The 16,271-nt window shown below is 35.3% G+C and overlaps 2 protein-coding genes and 11 non-coding genes across 13 annotated transcripts; 10 read left to right on the top strand and 3 right to left on the bottom strand.

Annotated features, from left to right (window-relative positions):
- Positions 1–1,008: 1,008 nt before the first annotated feature.
- On the bottom strand, positions 1,009–3,077 carry LOC144852216 (C-type mannose receptor 2-like). The gene has a single exon (XM_078709982.1). It carries the CDS (start codon positions 2,981–2,983, stop codon positions 1,511–1,513), a length of 1,473 nt encoding a protein of 490 aa, XP_078566108.1. The 5' UTR covers positions 2,984–3,077; the 3' UTR covers positions 1,009–1,510.
- Positions 3,078–5,249: 2,172 nt separating this feature from the next.
- On the bottom strand, positions 5,250–11,138 carry LOC144852217 (uncharacterized). Its single transcript, XM_078709983.1, has 4 exons — positions 10,581–11,138; positions 9,352–9,954; positions 6,853–7,070; positions 5,250–6,403 (listed from the first exon to the last, which is right to left on the bottom strand). The coding sequence occupies exons 1-4, from the start codon at positions 11,014–11,016 to the stop codon at positions 6,236–6,238; spliced, it is 1,425 nt and encodes a 474-aa protein (XP_078566109.1). The 5' UTR covers positions 11,017–11,138; the 3' UTR covers positions 5,250–6,235.
- Positions 11,139–11,992: 854 nt separating this feature from the next.
- Trnar-ucg (transfer RNA arginine (anticodon UCG)) lies at positions 11,993–12,065 on the top strand. Its single transcript has one exon. It is a non-coding gene; the product is annotated as a tRNA-Arg (tRNA).
- A 126-nt stretch (positions 12,066–12,191) lies between these two features.
- Trnar-ucg (transfer RNA arginine (anticodon UCG)) lies at positions 12,192–12,264 on the top strand. Its single transcript has one exon. It is a non-coding gene; the product is annotated as a tRNA-Arg (tRNA).
- A 126-nt stretch (positions 12,265–12,390) lies between these two features.
- Positions 12,391–12,463, top strand: Trnar-ucg (transfer RNA arginine (anticodon UCG)). Its single transcript has one exon. It is a non-coding gene; the product is annotated as a tRNA-Arg (tRNA).
- A 122-nt stretch (positions 12,464–12,585) lies between these two features.
- Trnar-ucg (transfer RNA arginine (anticodon UCG)) lies at positions 12,586–12,658 on the top strand. The gene has a single exon. It is a non-coding gene; the product is annotated as a tRNA-Arg (tRNA).
- Positions 12,659–13,136: 478 nt separating this feature from the next.
- Positions 13,137–13,209, top strand: Trnar-ucg (transfer RNA arginine (anticodon UCG)). Its single transcript has one exon. It is a non-coding gene; the product is annotated as a tRNA-Arg (tRNA).
- Positions 13,210–14,079: 870 nt separating this feature from the next.
- On the top strand, positions 14,080–14,152 carry Trnar-ucg (transfer RNA arginine (anticodon UCG)). Its single transcript has one exon. It is a non-coding gene; the product is annotated as a tRNA-Arg (tRNA).
- Positions 14,153–14,725: 573 nt separating this feature from the next.
- On the bottom strand, positions 14,726–14,798 carry Trnar-ucg (transfer RNA arginine (anticodon UCG)). The gene has a single exon. It is a non-coding gene; the product is annotated as a tRNA-Arg (tRNA).
- A 508-nt stretch (positions 14,799–15,306) lies between these two features.
- Trnar-ucg (transfer RNA arginine (anticodon UCG)) lies at positions 15,307–15,379 on the top strand. The gene has a single exon. It is a non-coding gene; the product is annotated as a tRNA-Arg (tRNA).
- A 164-nt stretch (positions 15,380–15,543) lies between these two features.
- Trnar-ucg (transfer RNA arginine (anticodon UCG)) lies at positions 15,544–15,616 on the top strand. The gene has a single exon. It is a non-coding gene; the product is annotated as a tRNA-Arg (tRNA).
- Positions 15,617–15,768: 152 nt separating this feature from the next.
- Positions 15,769–15,841, top strand: Trnaq-uug (transfer RNA glutamine (anticodon UUG)). The gene has a single exon. It is a non-coding gene; the product is annotated as a tRNA-Gln (tRNA).
- A 159-nt stretch (positions 15,842–16,000) lies between these two features.
- On the top strand, positions 16,001–16,073 carry Trnar-ucg (transfer RNA arginine (anticodon UCG)). The gene has a single exon. It is a non-coding gene; the product is annotated as a tRNA-Arg (tRNA).
- Positions 16,074–16,271: the final 198 nt, after the last annotated feature.

The following is a 16,271-nucleotide window of genomic DNA, read 5'->3' as shown; positions in this document are numbered from 1 at the left end:
TCAAGTAACCAATTTTACAATAGAACTAGCTAGCTAGTGAATAGGAAGTGTATATTAATTAATCAAATATATTTATTGAAAACAATCGACTTTATCTTATCTGCTTGTCGCTACTTGATGTATTTGAGCGGTTCTCATAAAAATGAAGGGCCACATTGTATATAGGTGGGTTCGATAGTGAACTTGTCAGCGCCATGCACTCATATCGACCCATCATCTTTCAGACATAATTCTATGTTGACACTGATGTTTATATTGATATCATTCAAACACATCACTCTCGGTGGATTTGAAAAACGTGCCAATAATCAATTTAAGAACAAAATCATTCGCGAATCTTCTGTATTCTGCAGGCTAGATAAACATATTGCGGCAAAACATGAAATGAAATACACCTGTAGTACAGGTGCGTTACTTCTTGCCTGTGAAGATTTAAAGTTGTACTTAATTGTCTTTAACAGGAAGAGAGGTGCGCGCGTTTTTAGTTTTTACGTGTGTCTGTTCGTAATGCAGGGGACATAAGCGTAACGTAAGAGATTTGACCAATCACAGCTCAGGCGATGGATTATTATATATTATTATATTTTTTTCACCAACCAGTTAACGGAAACTGTGCGCGCGTGTTGTGTATTTGAGCGCGCGCGTCAGATTATAGTATCACTTCGTGGGTGTCGCTTATCGACATCTCAACTTTAAAAACGAAAAACTGAGTCTCTTTAATCGCAGGGGATCTTCACAGCAACAATTGTGTGTATAGGAAGGAAACAAGACAGAAGTTTCAGCAACACACCTAAAGGCAAATGGAGGCCACAAGAGACAATGAAGATGAAATTATTCACATAACAAACTTGATTTGATTTTCTAGACAAGGGTAATATGCGGGAATAAACATGCTGATGACATGTTGAAATAATAAATATTATAACATTTCTTCTAAAGGAGACGTGAGAATAAGCTTAAAGAAATACAGTGAGCATCATCAGTGTTATATAATACTTTTTATGGCTGTACAGCTGTAGCACGGTGTTGTTAGGCAGTATGTCAAACTCATTGACAAAGATCTGCCCCACTTTTACAAAAGGTATTGAAATCAATTCGAATTTGTTTTAAAAACATACATAATATTTTTTCATAGCAAACAGTATACAATGCGAGAAAGTTTTGATATGTACCATGTATTTACTAATTAAACTGGTTTGTCAATTGGGAATTATAATCATAGCTTCAAAATATCAAACGTTTTTACGATGCCGTCGTAAAAATATCTAATTTCTTAAAATATTCTTTCTATTTACAGTGACAATAATATTAAAACCATTTATAATGCGCCATATATCCAATCAATGCTTGCTCATAGGCGCAGTACATACATGTATAAAACCATTATAAGAATTAAAACAACTTTAGAAAGCAATTTAAAATACCATAAACGTCTACGACAATTAAAACAGTGCAGATAGCTTAATCGACTGTTTGTAGTATGTTGAAATGCACCGCCGAAGACTTCTTTTCATTGCCACGGTTTCTTTACAAGTTTAATGATTATACCTATCAGGATTAAAACTGCAACCGATCGGCTTACCACTACCACTACCCAGTAAACTTGGCCAGTTGAATCATCTTCAATATTAAGTTCTACTGTTATGTTGAATAAACATTTCTTCGAGCGTCCAACCATATCCGTTGCTGTGTACTCAACAATGATTGTTTCTTCTAAAACTCCATTTGGTATTTCAATTACTTCACCAGGAGAATGAGAGTTACTGGTATTGGAGAAGCAAGAGGAATCATCTGTCCACACTGGAGGTTGCCAATACACATTTACTCTTCTTTCATTTGGTTTTGTGAGAAGATTAATGTCACTTGGACAGGACGACCCGTATGAAGGTGGTTCCCGGTCTTCAAAGTTACTTATTTCACACACATAAGCTATTGTTGAGTTACAAGGAATATCATTCCATTTGCCAGAAGTTGTGTAGAGCTCTACACAATCTTCGTTTCCACTATCATTGTTTGTTTCAGAGTTGTCAAAGTTGTCATATTGACTGCATTCTGTCGAGACCCATGTGAAGTCACTCTCACTCTCCACATCTGATAAGCCTATCCATAGGTCGCTTCCCATATTGTAAAGAAAGTCATTTTCTGCTTTGTTCCTGACCACAACCAAATCTGCACCTACTTCTAAACAGTTTAATCTAGCGTCTGACCAGGACCTTCTTCTTGACTCAAACTTGTAACAGCTATCTTGAAACGACAACCAGCCTTCTGGACAGGAGGCAAATATTGATACTGTTATGTTGAATGAACATGTATTGGATCGTCCAACCATATCGGTTGCCGTATACTCAACAGTGATTGTTTTTCCTAAAACTCCATTTGGTATTTCAATTACTTCACCAGGAGAATGAGAGTTACTGATACTGCGAAAACAATAGGAGTCATCTGTCCACACTGGAGGTTGCCAATACACATTTACTCTTCTTTCATTTGGTTTTGTGAGAAGATGAATGTCATTTGGACAGGATGACCCGTATGAAGGTGGTTCCTGGTCTTTGAAGTTACTTATTTCACAAACATAAGCTATTGTTGAGGTGCAAGGAATATCATTCCATTTGCCAGAAGTTGTGTAGAGCTCTACACAATCTTCGTTTCCACCATCATTGTTTGGTTCAGCGACTTCAAAATTATCATATTGACTGCATTCTGTCGAGACCCATGTAAAGTTACTCTCACTCTCCACATCTGATAAGCCTATCCATAGGTCGCTTCCCATATTGTAAAGAAAGTCATTTTCTGCTTGGTTCCTGACCACAACCAAATCTGCACCTAGTGCCAAACAGTTTAATCTAGCCTCTGACCAGGACCTTCTTCTTGACCCAATCTTGTAACAGCTATCTTGGAACGACAACCAGCCTTCTTGACAGGAAAATACTGTAGTAATTGTAATGATGTATGTGAACAAGAACACCACGTTTGTAGCCATTGTGAGTATATTTTGTAAATGTATACTCGGTGGATTTTCTGTAACTGTTTTTATTTCGGTATAATTCTGTCGAGTAGGCTAGTACGACTATTTTTACCAAACGGAAGATATCTTCGAGCGATGACAAACAATGCTCTGCATGAGGAAACGTATCGGGCGCCATCAAATGGCAATGTTTGGCACCCCATACCTTTCCCTGCACAGTATTGATCGAAGATGTCTTCCGTTTCGCGAATAAGGCGTATTGTATGTAAACAGGAACACCGTATTTGGAGATGTAGCCATGATTGTGCAAGTTGTATTTTTAAAAATATATACTCGGTGGATTTTCCGTGTTTAAAAAAAAAATAATATGCTTGTCGAGTTATTTGTAATACATGTATAATGTAAACAAGAACACCATGATTGTGCAAATAATTTTAAAATGTAGGCCTATATGCCTACTCGGTGGATTTTCCGTGTTTTTATTTCGGTAATAATATGCCTATACCAGGGAGGTATTGTAATATACGTAAATAAGAACACCATGTTTGTCAATGTGATTGTGCAAGTAGGCTATATTTTAAAATGTATACCGGTACTCGGTAGTTTTCAGGGGCGGATCTAGGCCCAGGGAAGGGGGAATACGAGGCCTACTAATAGTTTGAATTAACGAATTCTTATTTTAGTTTCAAAGACCATTGATACAGATATTATTGTCTGAAAAGTTCAAGAACAGAGTTAACTATAATCTTAAACAATAGGCTAATATAATATAATTAAACTTAAATTCAAATTTTGGTTCTCGAATCCTATTTAAAAAGGCAGAATGTAGAAAATGAACTCAAACAAAAATATTCAGTCAACTAATTCGTTTAGCAGCTTTTAATAATACGCGCAAATCATTTTACATAATACGCCGTAAGTTACATCTGTTGGTCGCCTTGATGTCGTAACTTTACACGAATATGGGACGAAGGGCTAGGAAATATCATAGTTCGTATAACACATCACGACATATCTTATAACGCGGGTCAAAACAACTTAGCATCCGTATTATGATCGGTTTTATGTCTTGTATGTGTATTTTGTGACACTTTCATTTTTCTGCAACATTTGCCCCGGGGTGGGGTTCGCAACGCGCCGGCTTAATTGCATCCCCTCCATAGGTTATTAACTATATTTAGATAAATTGTAAGTATTTTGAAATATTAGACTTGGATGATACCATAAGGAGGTGATATTGGTACTAATTGGATAAGGTGAATCGCGCGTTGTTGTTTTTATATGTGATTATTAGGCCTAAGTGATTAATGACTCTGCAAATGCAATGTGGTCATGTCTTGCCTAACGTAAAAACAAAGTAGAAAAAACGGTTGTAAAAAAAAGGTTTTTCGAAGGAGATTGTCTCACCTTACACAAATGTCAATTATTGGTCATGTCTTGCCTAACGTAAAAACAAAGTAGAAAAACGGTTGTAAAAAAAAGTTTTTCGAAGAAGATCGCATCAATAATGTCAATTATCATACCATAATGTCCCCGTCATTTCGTCATTTCAACATCAGTACTGCCAACATCCGCGCTCAATACCATTGTCATCGTCGTCATAATCGTTATCATCGTTAATATCATCATCATGGTCATCATCATCATTAACATCATCATTTATTATATTGCCATTAACATCATCGTAATCAAATGATAACCTCCGAAACCGAATATCTTTATAGATGGTTACTTTAATAGGCCTAAGATTCGAACTTCCAAATTCCAAATTCGAATTTGCAATAAACCAAAGTAATTTATTTAACACTACAATAATATTAGTGTGTTTTATGATAATCACGATTATTTATTATCATTACTATTAATAATATTATAATTATATATCATTATTGTTTTGATAAACATTTGCGGCTTCAACAAGTCTCATCAATGTCACTTTAATGCATTCATACCAATCAGGTGAGTGAATTAATATCGCTGATTTCCGATGTTGTTATACGCATAATACACCCCGCACACGAAGGGACCGCAGGGGGAAACGTTTAAGTCCCGTCTGCACACGTTCACTGGTATCTCTGTATCACCGTACGTGCCGAAGATATTGCTCTTGGTCCGGCTTGAACATCAACAGCTGCGAGGTGGTGAATCGGCCTAGGGCAGCGCGTAATTTTATGACCTCTCAAAAACACAACACATCAAAAGTCCTACTTTTGTTTGACTCCTAATATAATTATGTATTTCACAATTGACGTAAATGAGTAAATTAACGAAACCAATAATAGTGGGTTTTGGATTTATTCTGTTCTGCTGCGTATCACTTAACATTCCAACTTTAGAAAACTCTACCTTTTGCAGGCTGAAGATTGTAAAAATTACATCCACTTTTCAACGAATGAAATTTAAAAAGTCTAAAACCATGATAATATAAGTACGGGGCGCTTTCCGACACACTACCGTACATTATCCTGCAAACCACGGTTTTCGGGACAGAATGAATAGTGTCGGACGGCTCCCCGTAAACACATGCTAATTTCTTTACATTAAAAACTACAAAAACATTCAAATATCTAAATATTACGTTTAATATCTAGGCCCTATATAAAACAATATATCAAACCATTTGGTTAAAGCTTTACATACAAATAGAAATTATTTTACAATTTATACAATTGCATACATATACCAAAATTAAGTTATAGCAAATTAAGTAGCCATCTAAAATAAGTTTTCGCTCCAACTGCTCCATCTATATACTAATTATAATTTATCATTAAACCTATTATCATATTTTATTTGTATTATTTTATCCTAAGTATCCCAGTTTCGATAATGAACTATTATTGAATATCTTTTTAATCCGCCTCCTATCGAATTATACCCAATCAACTTGAGGACGGTAATAAGTTATCTTGCATAGTGATATAGTTTTAAATTGTATACATTAAGCAGGCCTAGGCCTAATGTTTATTATGCATTTTATTTCAATTCAGTAGTTCCGTGCCCTTCAGAGCGATATGTACGTCATTCTGTATAAGAATTACCAGTATAAATATACCCTACACTATTTGACTATTCACACTTTTTACAATAAATCCTGTATATAGATAGTTCTAAGAAAATACCGAGCTATATATCCGTCACAGTATCATGTCTATATGACCGTAAATATCTCAGCAGACGATAAAATAACGCTTAGACGAATAAGTTATGTTCCCCTTGTAAGTTTATTTAGCATTTTAAATCATTCGTTCTGTATACACGATCACATTAGCATTTGTCATCTGTAATGTTACTGTTTGATAATTCATCTTGTGCATCGGTAGTAGCAGACGATTTGTCGACATTACCGCCTGTTGATATCTGGCACGAGTTATCTTTCGTCTGTTTCTGATTCTGGCGCCATTTCATACGACGATTTTGAAACCAAACCTTCACCTTAAAATGAAGAAGAATAACATTTTAATGATCGAATAGTTTGTTTATAAATAATTTGAATGATGTAAGTTACATTTTTTTTTGAAAGTTCATTGAGACGGAATTGGAAGTATACTTCAGTTGAGACAATGCCATCGTTAAATACTGAAATGATACAACGGTTATTATAGTTCCTTAAAATAAGACCTCCTTATTTAATTTCATTGCAATTTAGTTTCGTTATATTGGATGTGATAAGATTGAAAAAACCCCATTAAATATATCGTAATCGAATTGAGTGGCGAGAGCGGTTTAGAAATGGGCACTGCAAACCACTCGTGGCAGAGAATCTTGTGCATATTTCGAATAGGGGTTACTACAGTGTTGCTCGGTGGGCTCAACAGCCCTCCGGTGGAATCAATATTTTTCATTACAAGGAAATGCTTAGTAAAAACTGTATTTTTTTGTACCTGGGCATCTGTCAGGTTTAAAGCAGCAGCGAGTTGCCTCCTATCAGGCTTGTTCACGTACTTCTGTACATCAAATCTTTTTTCAAGTCCCTTTCTTTGAAGGCTAGTAAACACAGCCCTAGACCAGCTCCTCTTTCGCTTTACAGCCCCGGCAAAATGACTGGAAGAAGGCTGTTGATTTACCGCCTGCCAAAGAGACCTAGGCTTCAAAGTCGAACCTATATAAAATACATAAAAGTCATAGTTGTCAATTTGTTATTATTGAGGATTTAATTTGTGTTTGTCATTCATTGACTTGTTATACGAACACTGTACGAATAGTTATCTGTATTAACACCAGGTATACCGCGCGTACATGCGCGTTTATGCAAATTAGGCACACTGCGCGATCCAATCACATGAGCGTTGAATATTTAATTAGATAGGTTTTAAGCCAAGATGGTGACATTCTTTCTTATCTTACGAAGAGACATTCCAATATGTGAGTTATGAATTGAATGACTAATGATGTGCAATATTACGTTATCTGATTGTGATAACGCTATTTTGATTTCCTCAAGTAGACGTCTTGGTGGCATGACTTTTTGTTTGATAAAACACCATTATTTCATTTATCCATTTAAGGAGAAATCACATGTAAATAAAACAAAATGTAGACAATAATGAGACGTTATCATAATGTGTTCATAATAAAATATTTTCTAACTAACTAAGACTATAAATATTATTTTCAAGTTTTAAGAAAACAAGAAGAAAAAGAAACACAGGAAACGAGTTTGCCATTTGGTATGATCCTAGTGTGTACATAGTTATTTGGGTTTTTGTTGTAAATTATGTTTGTACTCATGCACCCTATAATACATTCAGTATTTTCAACTTGAACCCGAACTTCTGACCTAACGTAACATGACATTTTTATGAAAACTAAATAAGTTATTTCTCCATGAACCAATCAGCAATACACACCAAGCTAACAAACATTTAGGAAAACAAACCAACCAATCACAATTTATATAAACAAACCTACAAACAACCAAAAAAATCCAACAAAGTAGCACACTAAATATAATAACATTAAAAAGTTTTCATTCTTTCATCAGCTGACAACAGTTTCAAAATATTATCCTTTGTTATTTACAGTAAAACTATCTAAATTCTATTTTGAAGTTTCATTCAATCATGTTTTCGTTCACAATGACGTGTAATTCTTATGAAAAGCACGTTCTTTAAATAATAGCCTGTAAATTTATCATTTGTTGTAGCGGGATAAAATTGTAACCAGTCGGACATTCAGCTGATCTTTTCTCGATTTAGGCTGCTGCTTAGTAGCCATCAGATTAACAACTTCTGACATGAGAGTTTCTTGTTGTTTTATTTCTTGCGGCAAAAATATTGATACAAATAAATGCAATATTCTCTCTGTACAGACAGATGTCATGAATACTTTATATTAAAACAAGATGTACCGAAATGTATTATTTAAGAAAAGCGCAGGGGAAATATGGAAATGTTTGCTCCGGGAAATGAAACTTATTTCTACTTTCGGTTAGGCTAGGCCTAAAGCTTTTGTAATAATGCAGCGGTCTAATTCCAGCAGCTCCGGGCTAATTACGCTTAAAATCACTTAACTGCAGTGGCAGCAAACTTTCAATATAACCTTCTACTGTATTTTATGACATCTGTATTTGTTGTGGTTAAAAGCGATTGTTATTATCCAGGGAACTAATATTTATATCACTATTGGTTTGGTAGATGCTGACTCGTGACCGTAGGCTAGTCGTGGTGCTGTAACAAACACCGAAAACTTACTTAAAAGTTAATGTACCGCCGTACGCTACAATTTTATCGGTAATCTAATTTGTAATAAAGGGTAACTTTACTTGGTAGTTGACACTTACAATTATTATTCGATAAGTTCTCAGTAATAAGACTTGTGTAATTGATGATAGATTATTAAATGAAAGTAAATATATGAAAATAAATGATTTTACTTAATTATTTTGTGCTGTTGTTTTTAAATGTTTTTTTGTTGTTGCTGCTTGTTGTTTTTACTGTTGTTTGTTGTTGTTGTTGTTGGTGGTGTTGTTTTTGTTATGTATTTTACTTTTTATCATTTATTTCACCATTGTAAACTGAGATGAAAGCGGAACAAAAATGGGACAAGATTTAACCTTATAACAAATCTAAGTCGAGAGGCTTTCCACAGAGAAATACTATTAAACAGAATATAACAATATTTGAACAAGTTAAGATTACATTTTAGAAACAAGTTTTTCAAACATTTTTATTGTTTGAGTAAAGTTTTTCAGTTCTTTCTAAATATCCAAGTGGAAATAATTTTTTAAAAACATTTCCGTTCCTTGTAATTATAGAGGCAATCTTCTCAATGTTGCAATTTTCCCTTGATATGAATAAACATAAATATTGCTGATGCAAATTATTGACGGATTTTAATAATGGTTTTCTAAATATTTGTACAGTAGTTCTATTTGTACCTACCTCCTAAGCAGGCAGAGCATAAGCATACCCTATCAAGAGCCATGACATGATCGTTACGTAGTGTTGGTGGAAGCCAAATCTGTTGGAAGTTCATTTGTTGATGTTTCATGCTGTTTCCATACGTTTCCCATGAGAACTCTGCAGGTTTGTTGAAGATATGGTGAGATACAGATGGTTCCCTATGGATTGTTGACGAATCCCGATGGACCAAAGATATTTCCCGATGGAAAGTCGGTTCCCGATAAATGGAAGATGTTTCCCGATGGATTGGAGGTGATTCCCGATGTATCGACGACGGTTCTCGATAAATGGAAGATGGCTCCCGATGGATTGGAGATGATTCCCGATGTATCGAAGACGGTTCTCGATGGTTGGAAGATGACTTCCGATGGATTGGAGACGGTTCCCGATGGCTCGAAGATGGTTCTCGATTAATGGAAGATGGTTCCCGATGGATTGCCGACGATTCCTGGTCGACAGAAGACGTTTCTCGGTGACGAATCGCAGACGATTCCTGGTGGTTTGGAGACAATTCCTTATTTGTTGAAATTTGTTCCAGACAATGGCTCGGGGTTTTTTCTCGGTGTATTGAAGGAGACTTTACTACAATGAAAATGGTACCATTTTATAAAAGTCATAGCCAACAATATAAATATAATATATTTAGTATGTAGAACGTTTTTAAGCAATTTCACAGCGTTCTGTACGACGTTAAATGTTATGCCTTTCTGCTGATTTGCATTACAATTAATCTAAACAAATATTACCTTTTACAACTAACTTAAATATGAATTAATTTTAACATATATAGTTGACCGAGCTTCAAAATAACAAAATTTTCCAACTTCTTATTGGAAAATACTTATATAATATGGAATGGTTGATCCCATAATGTGTGCGAAAATCAAGATATTGTGGAGGTTTTTACACAAATTAATAAGGAAAATTCTAATTTGTATTGTTCAATTTACCTTATACAATTATACTGTCAATAGAATAGATATTTCAGTATGTTTACACATTCAATGTAGTAATAAACAATATATTTTTTAAATATGCGGTTAGTTTATTGGCCTATAAAAAAGCAATTAGGCCTAAGACTGAATACTGTATCTTAATAGATATAAAACTCGTTTTCTCTTTTTAAAGATATTTTTTAACAAAGTAGGCTACTGTATCTACAAAAAGGAAGTAACAACATATTTATAGTAGAAAGTAGTGACTATTACCTTTGTTATTTTGTGATGTCTCGCTAGCCCCACAACTTTTTTCCTTAGCTCGATTTTCGCTGCCACTGGATCTCTGTAAAATCCTGTCAATTCCAAAACTAAGTTCAGGCCTACCGATTGCTGTTTGCCGAGAATGGGTATTTGCTGAGTCGGTTTCCATTTTGTCCTTTTCATTGTTAGTAACACCATCATCACTCTCAGATGTTTTTCGCGTCGACTTAGGCGTAGTTTTATTAGAAACTTTCTCGTCTACAGCAGAAATGTCCCCGGTGGAAACGCATTGAAACGCCGTCGGTTGACCAATTTCTCGTGTTTCTTGGTGGTAATGCCATAGGCTTACATGCATAGGAACAGACTTCATGAAACTTCCACCATCAACAAAATGTGGCAACAATTTTGGATAAGATAAGTAAGTAGGAACAGTACTTGCTAACATTTTAATTTCTTTTTCTTCTATTTCAGATATAAACTTTTATCAATTTGTTCTGTCTTGAATAATCGTTGTATTAATTCCTAAATATATGGTGTATTTAAATAAAGATTTAAATGTTCCATTGTTGTCGTGTTTTAAACTAATCCGTCGGTAAACGACTTCACGTTTATTTTCTCTTTCAGGGTACAAGCTACTAGTTTATGCACTAAGATGCATACTTCCAACAAAACAAACTTTTACACACCGTCATTATTTATAGGACTACTGTATATCCAGTTTTGCAGTACCGTGGCGAATACAAGTAGACTTAGCCTAAGTCTTAGGCCCTATACTGTAAGTGTGGTCTCCACTAAACCTCTTCACCCGCTAGAATGTTTGCCCTTTGCTTTGGGTACTAATGACTGGCCCAGACAGATAAAAGTCACGGATGGTAGGCCTATCATTTGACAAATTGCGGTAAGAAATAAATATGCCGGTGATTATGGTTTCCTTGTTGCTGATTGGTCAACCAAAGTGAAAAACTACAGCACGTGACATATAATGAATAGCCAATATAATATTTTCATTGGTGGAAAATTAATTTGGTTGCAGACGATGTATATAACTACGTCTGATATAGTATAAAAATGTCTATACATATGAGATATGAAAGTGTTTAAATTGTGGTGTCAATTTGATAGGCCTATACATATTTTACAGTATATCATTATATTCACTGAATTACCAAATGTTGATTGTACCTACTTTTTGTGGAAGTTTTTGGTCGTAACAAGTTTTCCAATATTTGTGGTCTAATGGATAAGGTGTCCGACTTCGAATCGGAAGAGTGTGTGTTCGAATCCCATCGTGGTCAATACATTTTAGTATAATAAATTTTCTAAATAGGGTCTACTGAAAGAAAATGTAGATTTTAATTTAAGTAATTCACTGAAACCTTTTAAAAAGAATTTACTGTTGAGAAAATGGTTGTAATGCATACGGCCGCGTGGCCTAATGGATAAGGCGTCCGACTTCGAATCGGAAGATTGTGGGTTCGAGTCCCATCGTGGTCGATAACTTTTAGTACACTATAATATAATACATAGAATCTACTGAAAGAAAATGTAGATTTTAATTTAAGTAATTCACTGAAACCTTTAAAAAAAATTAACTGTGGCGAAAATGATTATAATGCATACGGCCGCGTGGCCTAATGGACAAGGCGTCCGACTTCGAATCGGAAGATTGTGGGTTCGAGTCCCATCGTGGTCGATAACTTTTAATATAATTTAATATAATACATAGAACATACTGAAAGAAAATGTAGATTTTAATTTTACGTAACTGAGAAACCTTCCAAAAGATGTTACTGTAGGAGAAAATGATGATAATGCATACGACCGCGTGGCCTAATGGATAAGGCGTCCGACTTCGAATCGGAAGATTGTGGGTTCGAGTCCCATCGTGGTCGATAACTTTTAATATAATTTTAATACATAGAACATACTGAAAGAAAATGTAGATTTTAATTTTACGTAACTGAGAAACCTTCCAAAAGATGTTACTGTAGGAGAAAATGATGATAATGCATACGGCCGCGTGGCCTAATGGATAAGGCGTCCGACTTCGAATCGGAAGATTGTGGGTTCGAGTCCCATCGTGGTCGATAACTTTTAGTATAATAATACATAGAATCTACTGAAAGAAAATGTAGATTTTAATTTTACGTAACTGAGAAACCTTCTAAAAGATGTTACTGTAGGAGAAAATGGTTATAATGCCTATTTGAAATAATATTTTAACCTCTCAATTTTTAATATTTTTAATCTAAACAAATTCTTAAAACCGCCGTTGTACGTTGTACCTGTATTCCAGTTTTTCATAAAGATTTATCTAGTGGACTGCCTCATTGTGGTGGATTTTTGTTTTTGTTTTCAAATAACTTACTATATACTGACGGCCGCGTGGCCTAATGGATAATAATAAATAATATATTTGACCGCGTGGCCTAATGGACAAGGCGTCCGACTTCGGGTGGGTTCGAGTCCCATCGTGGTCGATACTTTTTTTGTGTATTTTTTTTTCAATTGTAGGAGTAACTGAAACAGCCTAAACGAATGTATTGAGAAGAAAATAATATATTTTACCGCGTGGCCTAATGGACAAGGCGTCTGACTTCGAATTGGAAGATTGTGGGTTCGAGTCCCATCGTGGTCATAGCTTTTTGATGACATTGTTAAACTTCACTATTGAATTACGGTATACCTATACCGTGTGCAGGCTAATGGATATTAAAAGCGTCCGACTTCGATCGTGGCGTTCTATTTCTACAGTTCGATCTAACTTAATATTTCGAAGTTAGTTTTTATCTCAATAATCTGAATTTCCTTCGGAATTTTTATTTAAGGACACTTTGACCCATATTGATGTTAGTGTGAACACGATCTATGCAATGTTTGTCATTTAAACAAGTAATATGCAGTTGTGATTTACTATTATTTAGTATAAGAGAACGCCAATAATCATTTAATGGCCGGTCTTAGTGTAAACTGTTAGTGTTTCGTTAAACAAATTGATAGAGACGACTCGTAGACTGTGCTCCTGGTTTATTTCAAATGCAGGTTTATGGGACGCCGAATGTGCAAGATTAAATCACTTTTAAACAGACTTTAAAACGTTTATAATTAGGCCTATAGAACCACACACCTTTAGTACAACCCATATAGAGGACACTTTCTCGCGACTCACGGACGAAGGGCAATATGTGTTTTAATTTTGTTTTATTAAAACAATGTTTAGCCTATAGAGGGTGAACCTTCCAGTTTCCTCGCAAGGGAGCTGATATCCCAGATTAACACTGGGCCAACCGCTACCACTATGAAACTTTTGTTGGTGTCCGTTTGATAGGGGTTGAATGTAATCGTAACATATTTTCTATAGGACAAACGTATTTTTTACGTGGACGCGTCAACAAAGGCGTTTCATACCAAGTAATTTACGTAGAGTGAGTCTTGTACTGCTCATTTTATATAGATATATGTGCATTAAATCCTAGCCAATAAGATCGAGCTCCTACAACTTTGTGAGGGCCGCGTGGCCTAATGGATAAGGCGTCCGACTTCGAATCGGAAGATTGTGTGTTCGAGTCCCATCGTGGTCGATATCTTTTTGCATAGCGTCTCTGTCTTTTAAAGACAGATTTAATAAATAATGGTCTCATCAAATCAAACTTTTACCATAACACCATTCATCAACAAAGGCGTTCCATACCAAGTCATTTATGGAGTGAGTCGAGCAGTTCACATTTGTGTACGTGAATGCGTCAACAAAGGCGTTCCATACCAAGTAATTTACGTAGACTGAGTCTTGTAGTTCACATTATATATAGATATATGTGGTCAACATAGCCATCGTGAGAGCCGTTTTTATTACCATCGTGAACGTTCCACTAAAACAACTAGCAATAAATTCTATTTGAGCATTTCTTTTGAAGTGTCACGGATTATGGGTTATATGCACTCTATATCTCGGATCGGTGCAATTCTATGTTGACATTTGCGATTGAATTATTTTTATTTCGGTCATCAATTATTTTGTTGGATATATCATCATGTCAGATTGATGATTATAGTGTGTATTATTTATGGAAATCGAAACACACTTTGGCTAGGCTGTATACAGGCATCATTTAGTGCCAAAATAGCTTGTTTAGAGACGCTATGTAAAAAAATATCGACCACGATGGGACTCGAACCCACAATCTTCCGATTCGAAGTCGGACGCCTTATCCATTAGGCCACGCGGCCGTTATGCATTAGATAAAGTTAAAGGTATATATAAATATATTCTCCTCTGAAAATGTGTTTTTTAATTTTTTTGTTGAATATGTAATTTTAATATCACATAATAATTATTATTAAAAAAATGATTTATCTGAAAAAAATGTAATTTGCAACAAAAAATAGTTGAGTTGAACTTAAGCATTTATTTTGTCATTTTATAAATAAGTGAAAACATTCTTTTTTTGGGGGGTTTTCTCTGTTTTCTACGGAAGTGATTAACTTTGTTAAAACTGCAAAATGGCTTATTCAAGGTCTGATTTTATCATATTTTTGGGGACAATACATCTTTGAGAAAAAGGAGAAGTACAATGAAAAGTTTTTCTCACTCGAGCGCGCACAAAGCAAAGGCGCGCGTACGCGCAAGTTCGGATGATCCATCGTATCATGTCATAATTGGTCATGTCAAATTGCGCTTACCTCCTCCTTGCGTTAAGTCGTAGCCAATAGGATCGAGCTCCAATAACTATGTGATGGCCGCGTGGCCTAATGGATAAGGCGTCCGACTTCGAATCGGAAGATTGTGGGTTCGAGTCCCATCGTGGTCGATAACTTTTTGCAGTCTCTATATGGTCTTTTAAAGAAAGATTTAATCATGGACCTATAAATTATGTCCATGATTTAATAAATAATGGTCTTATATAAGAGAAAAAAACTTTTACCATAACATCATTGTTGCTTATACAATTATCAAACTGATTGGCTGTATAACGGCCGCGTGGCCTAATGGATAAGGCGTCCGACTTCGAATCGGAAGATTGTGGGTTCGAGTCCCATCGTGGTCGATACATTTTGGTGTAGCAACGTTTTTCTGTAGGGTCTATTCAAAGAAAGATTTATTCAATGGTCTTCTATGAAAACAAACTTTTACCATAACATAATTGTACTTCGGTTTTCATTTTTCTTAAACAATTATCAAATGATTTGACTGTATGAAGGCCGCGTGGCCTAACGGATAAGGCGTCCGACTTTGAATCGGAAGATTGTGGGTTCGAGTCCCATCGTGGTCGATACATTTTGGCGTAGCAACGTTTTTATGTAGGGTCTATTCAAAGAAAGATTTATTCAACGGTCTTCTATAAAAACAAACTTTTACCATAGCATAATTTTATGGTTTACATTTTTCTTAATATAAACAATTAGCCTATCAAATGTTTTGGCTGTATAATGGCCGCGTGGCCTAATGGATAAGGCGTCCGACTTCGAATCGGAAGATTGTGGGTTCGAGTCCCATCGTGGTCGATATTTTTCTTGAAACGGCATTTATATGATTATAATGATTTAAAAACTTGTGAATTATCAAAGTATAGAGATATCGTGAATTATAATATTTATAATATGATCAAAGTACTGTACTGTAATCGCGCGCTAAAAAAAGTTATTTATGTTACCGCAATTCACACTTGTAGGAGGCGCTCTTTCTGTATTTTTTACCACCAC

The sequence above is a fragment of the Antedon bifida genome, chromosome 9 (genome assembly GCF_963402885.1).
Source record: "Antedon bifida chromosome 9, ecAntBifi1.1, whole genome shotgun sequence".
Lineage (NCBI taxonomy): Eukaryota > Metazoa > Echinodermata > Crinoidea > Comatulida > Antedonidae > Antedon > Antedon bifida.
This window is presented reverse-complemented; position numbering and strand designations above follow the sequence as displayed.

Excerpts from the sequence above, each read along its gene's own strand:
- LOC144852216 (XM_078709982.1), bottom strand. The coding sequence starts at position 2,983 with ATGGCTACAAACGTGGTGTTCTTGTTCACATACATCATTACAATTACT.
- LOC144852217 (XM_078709983.1), bottom strand. The coding sequence starts at position 11,016 with ATGTTAGCAAGTACTGTTCCTACTTACTTATCTTATCCAAAATTGTTG. Across the intron at positions 7,071-9,351 it reads ATGCTCTGCCTGCTTAGGAG|GTTCGACTTTGAAGCCTAGG; the intron begins GTAGGTACAAAT and ends TATTTTATATAG. Across the intron at positions 6,404-6,852 it reads TAAACCTGACAGATGCCCAG|GTGAAGGTTTGGTTTCAAAA; the intron begins GTACAAAAAAAT and ends CTTCATTTTAAG.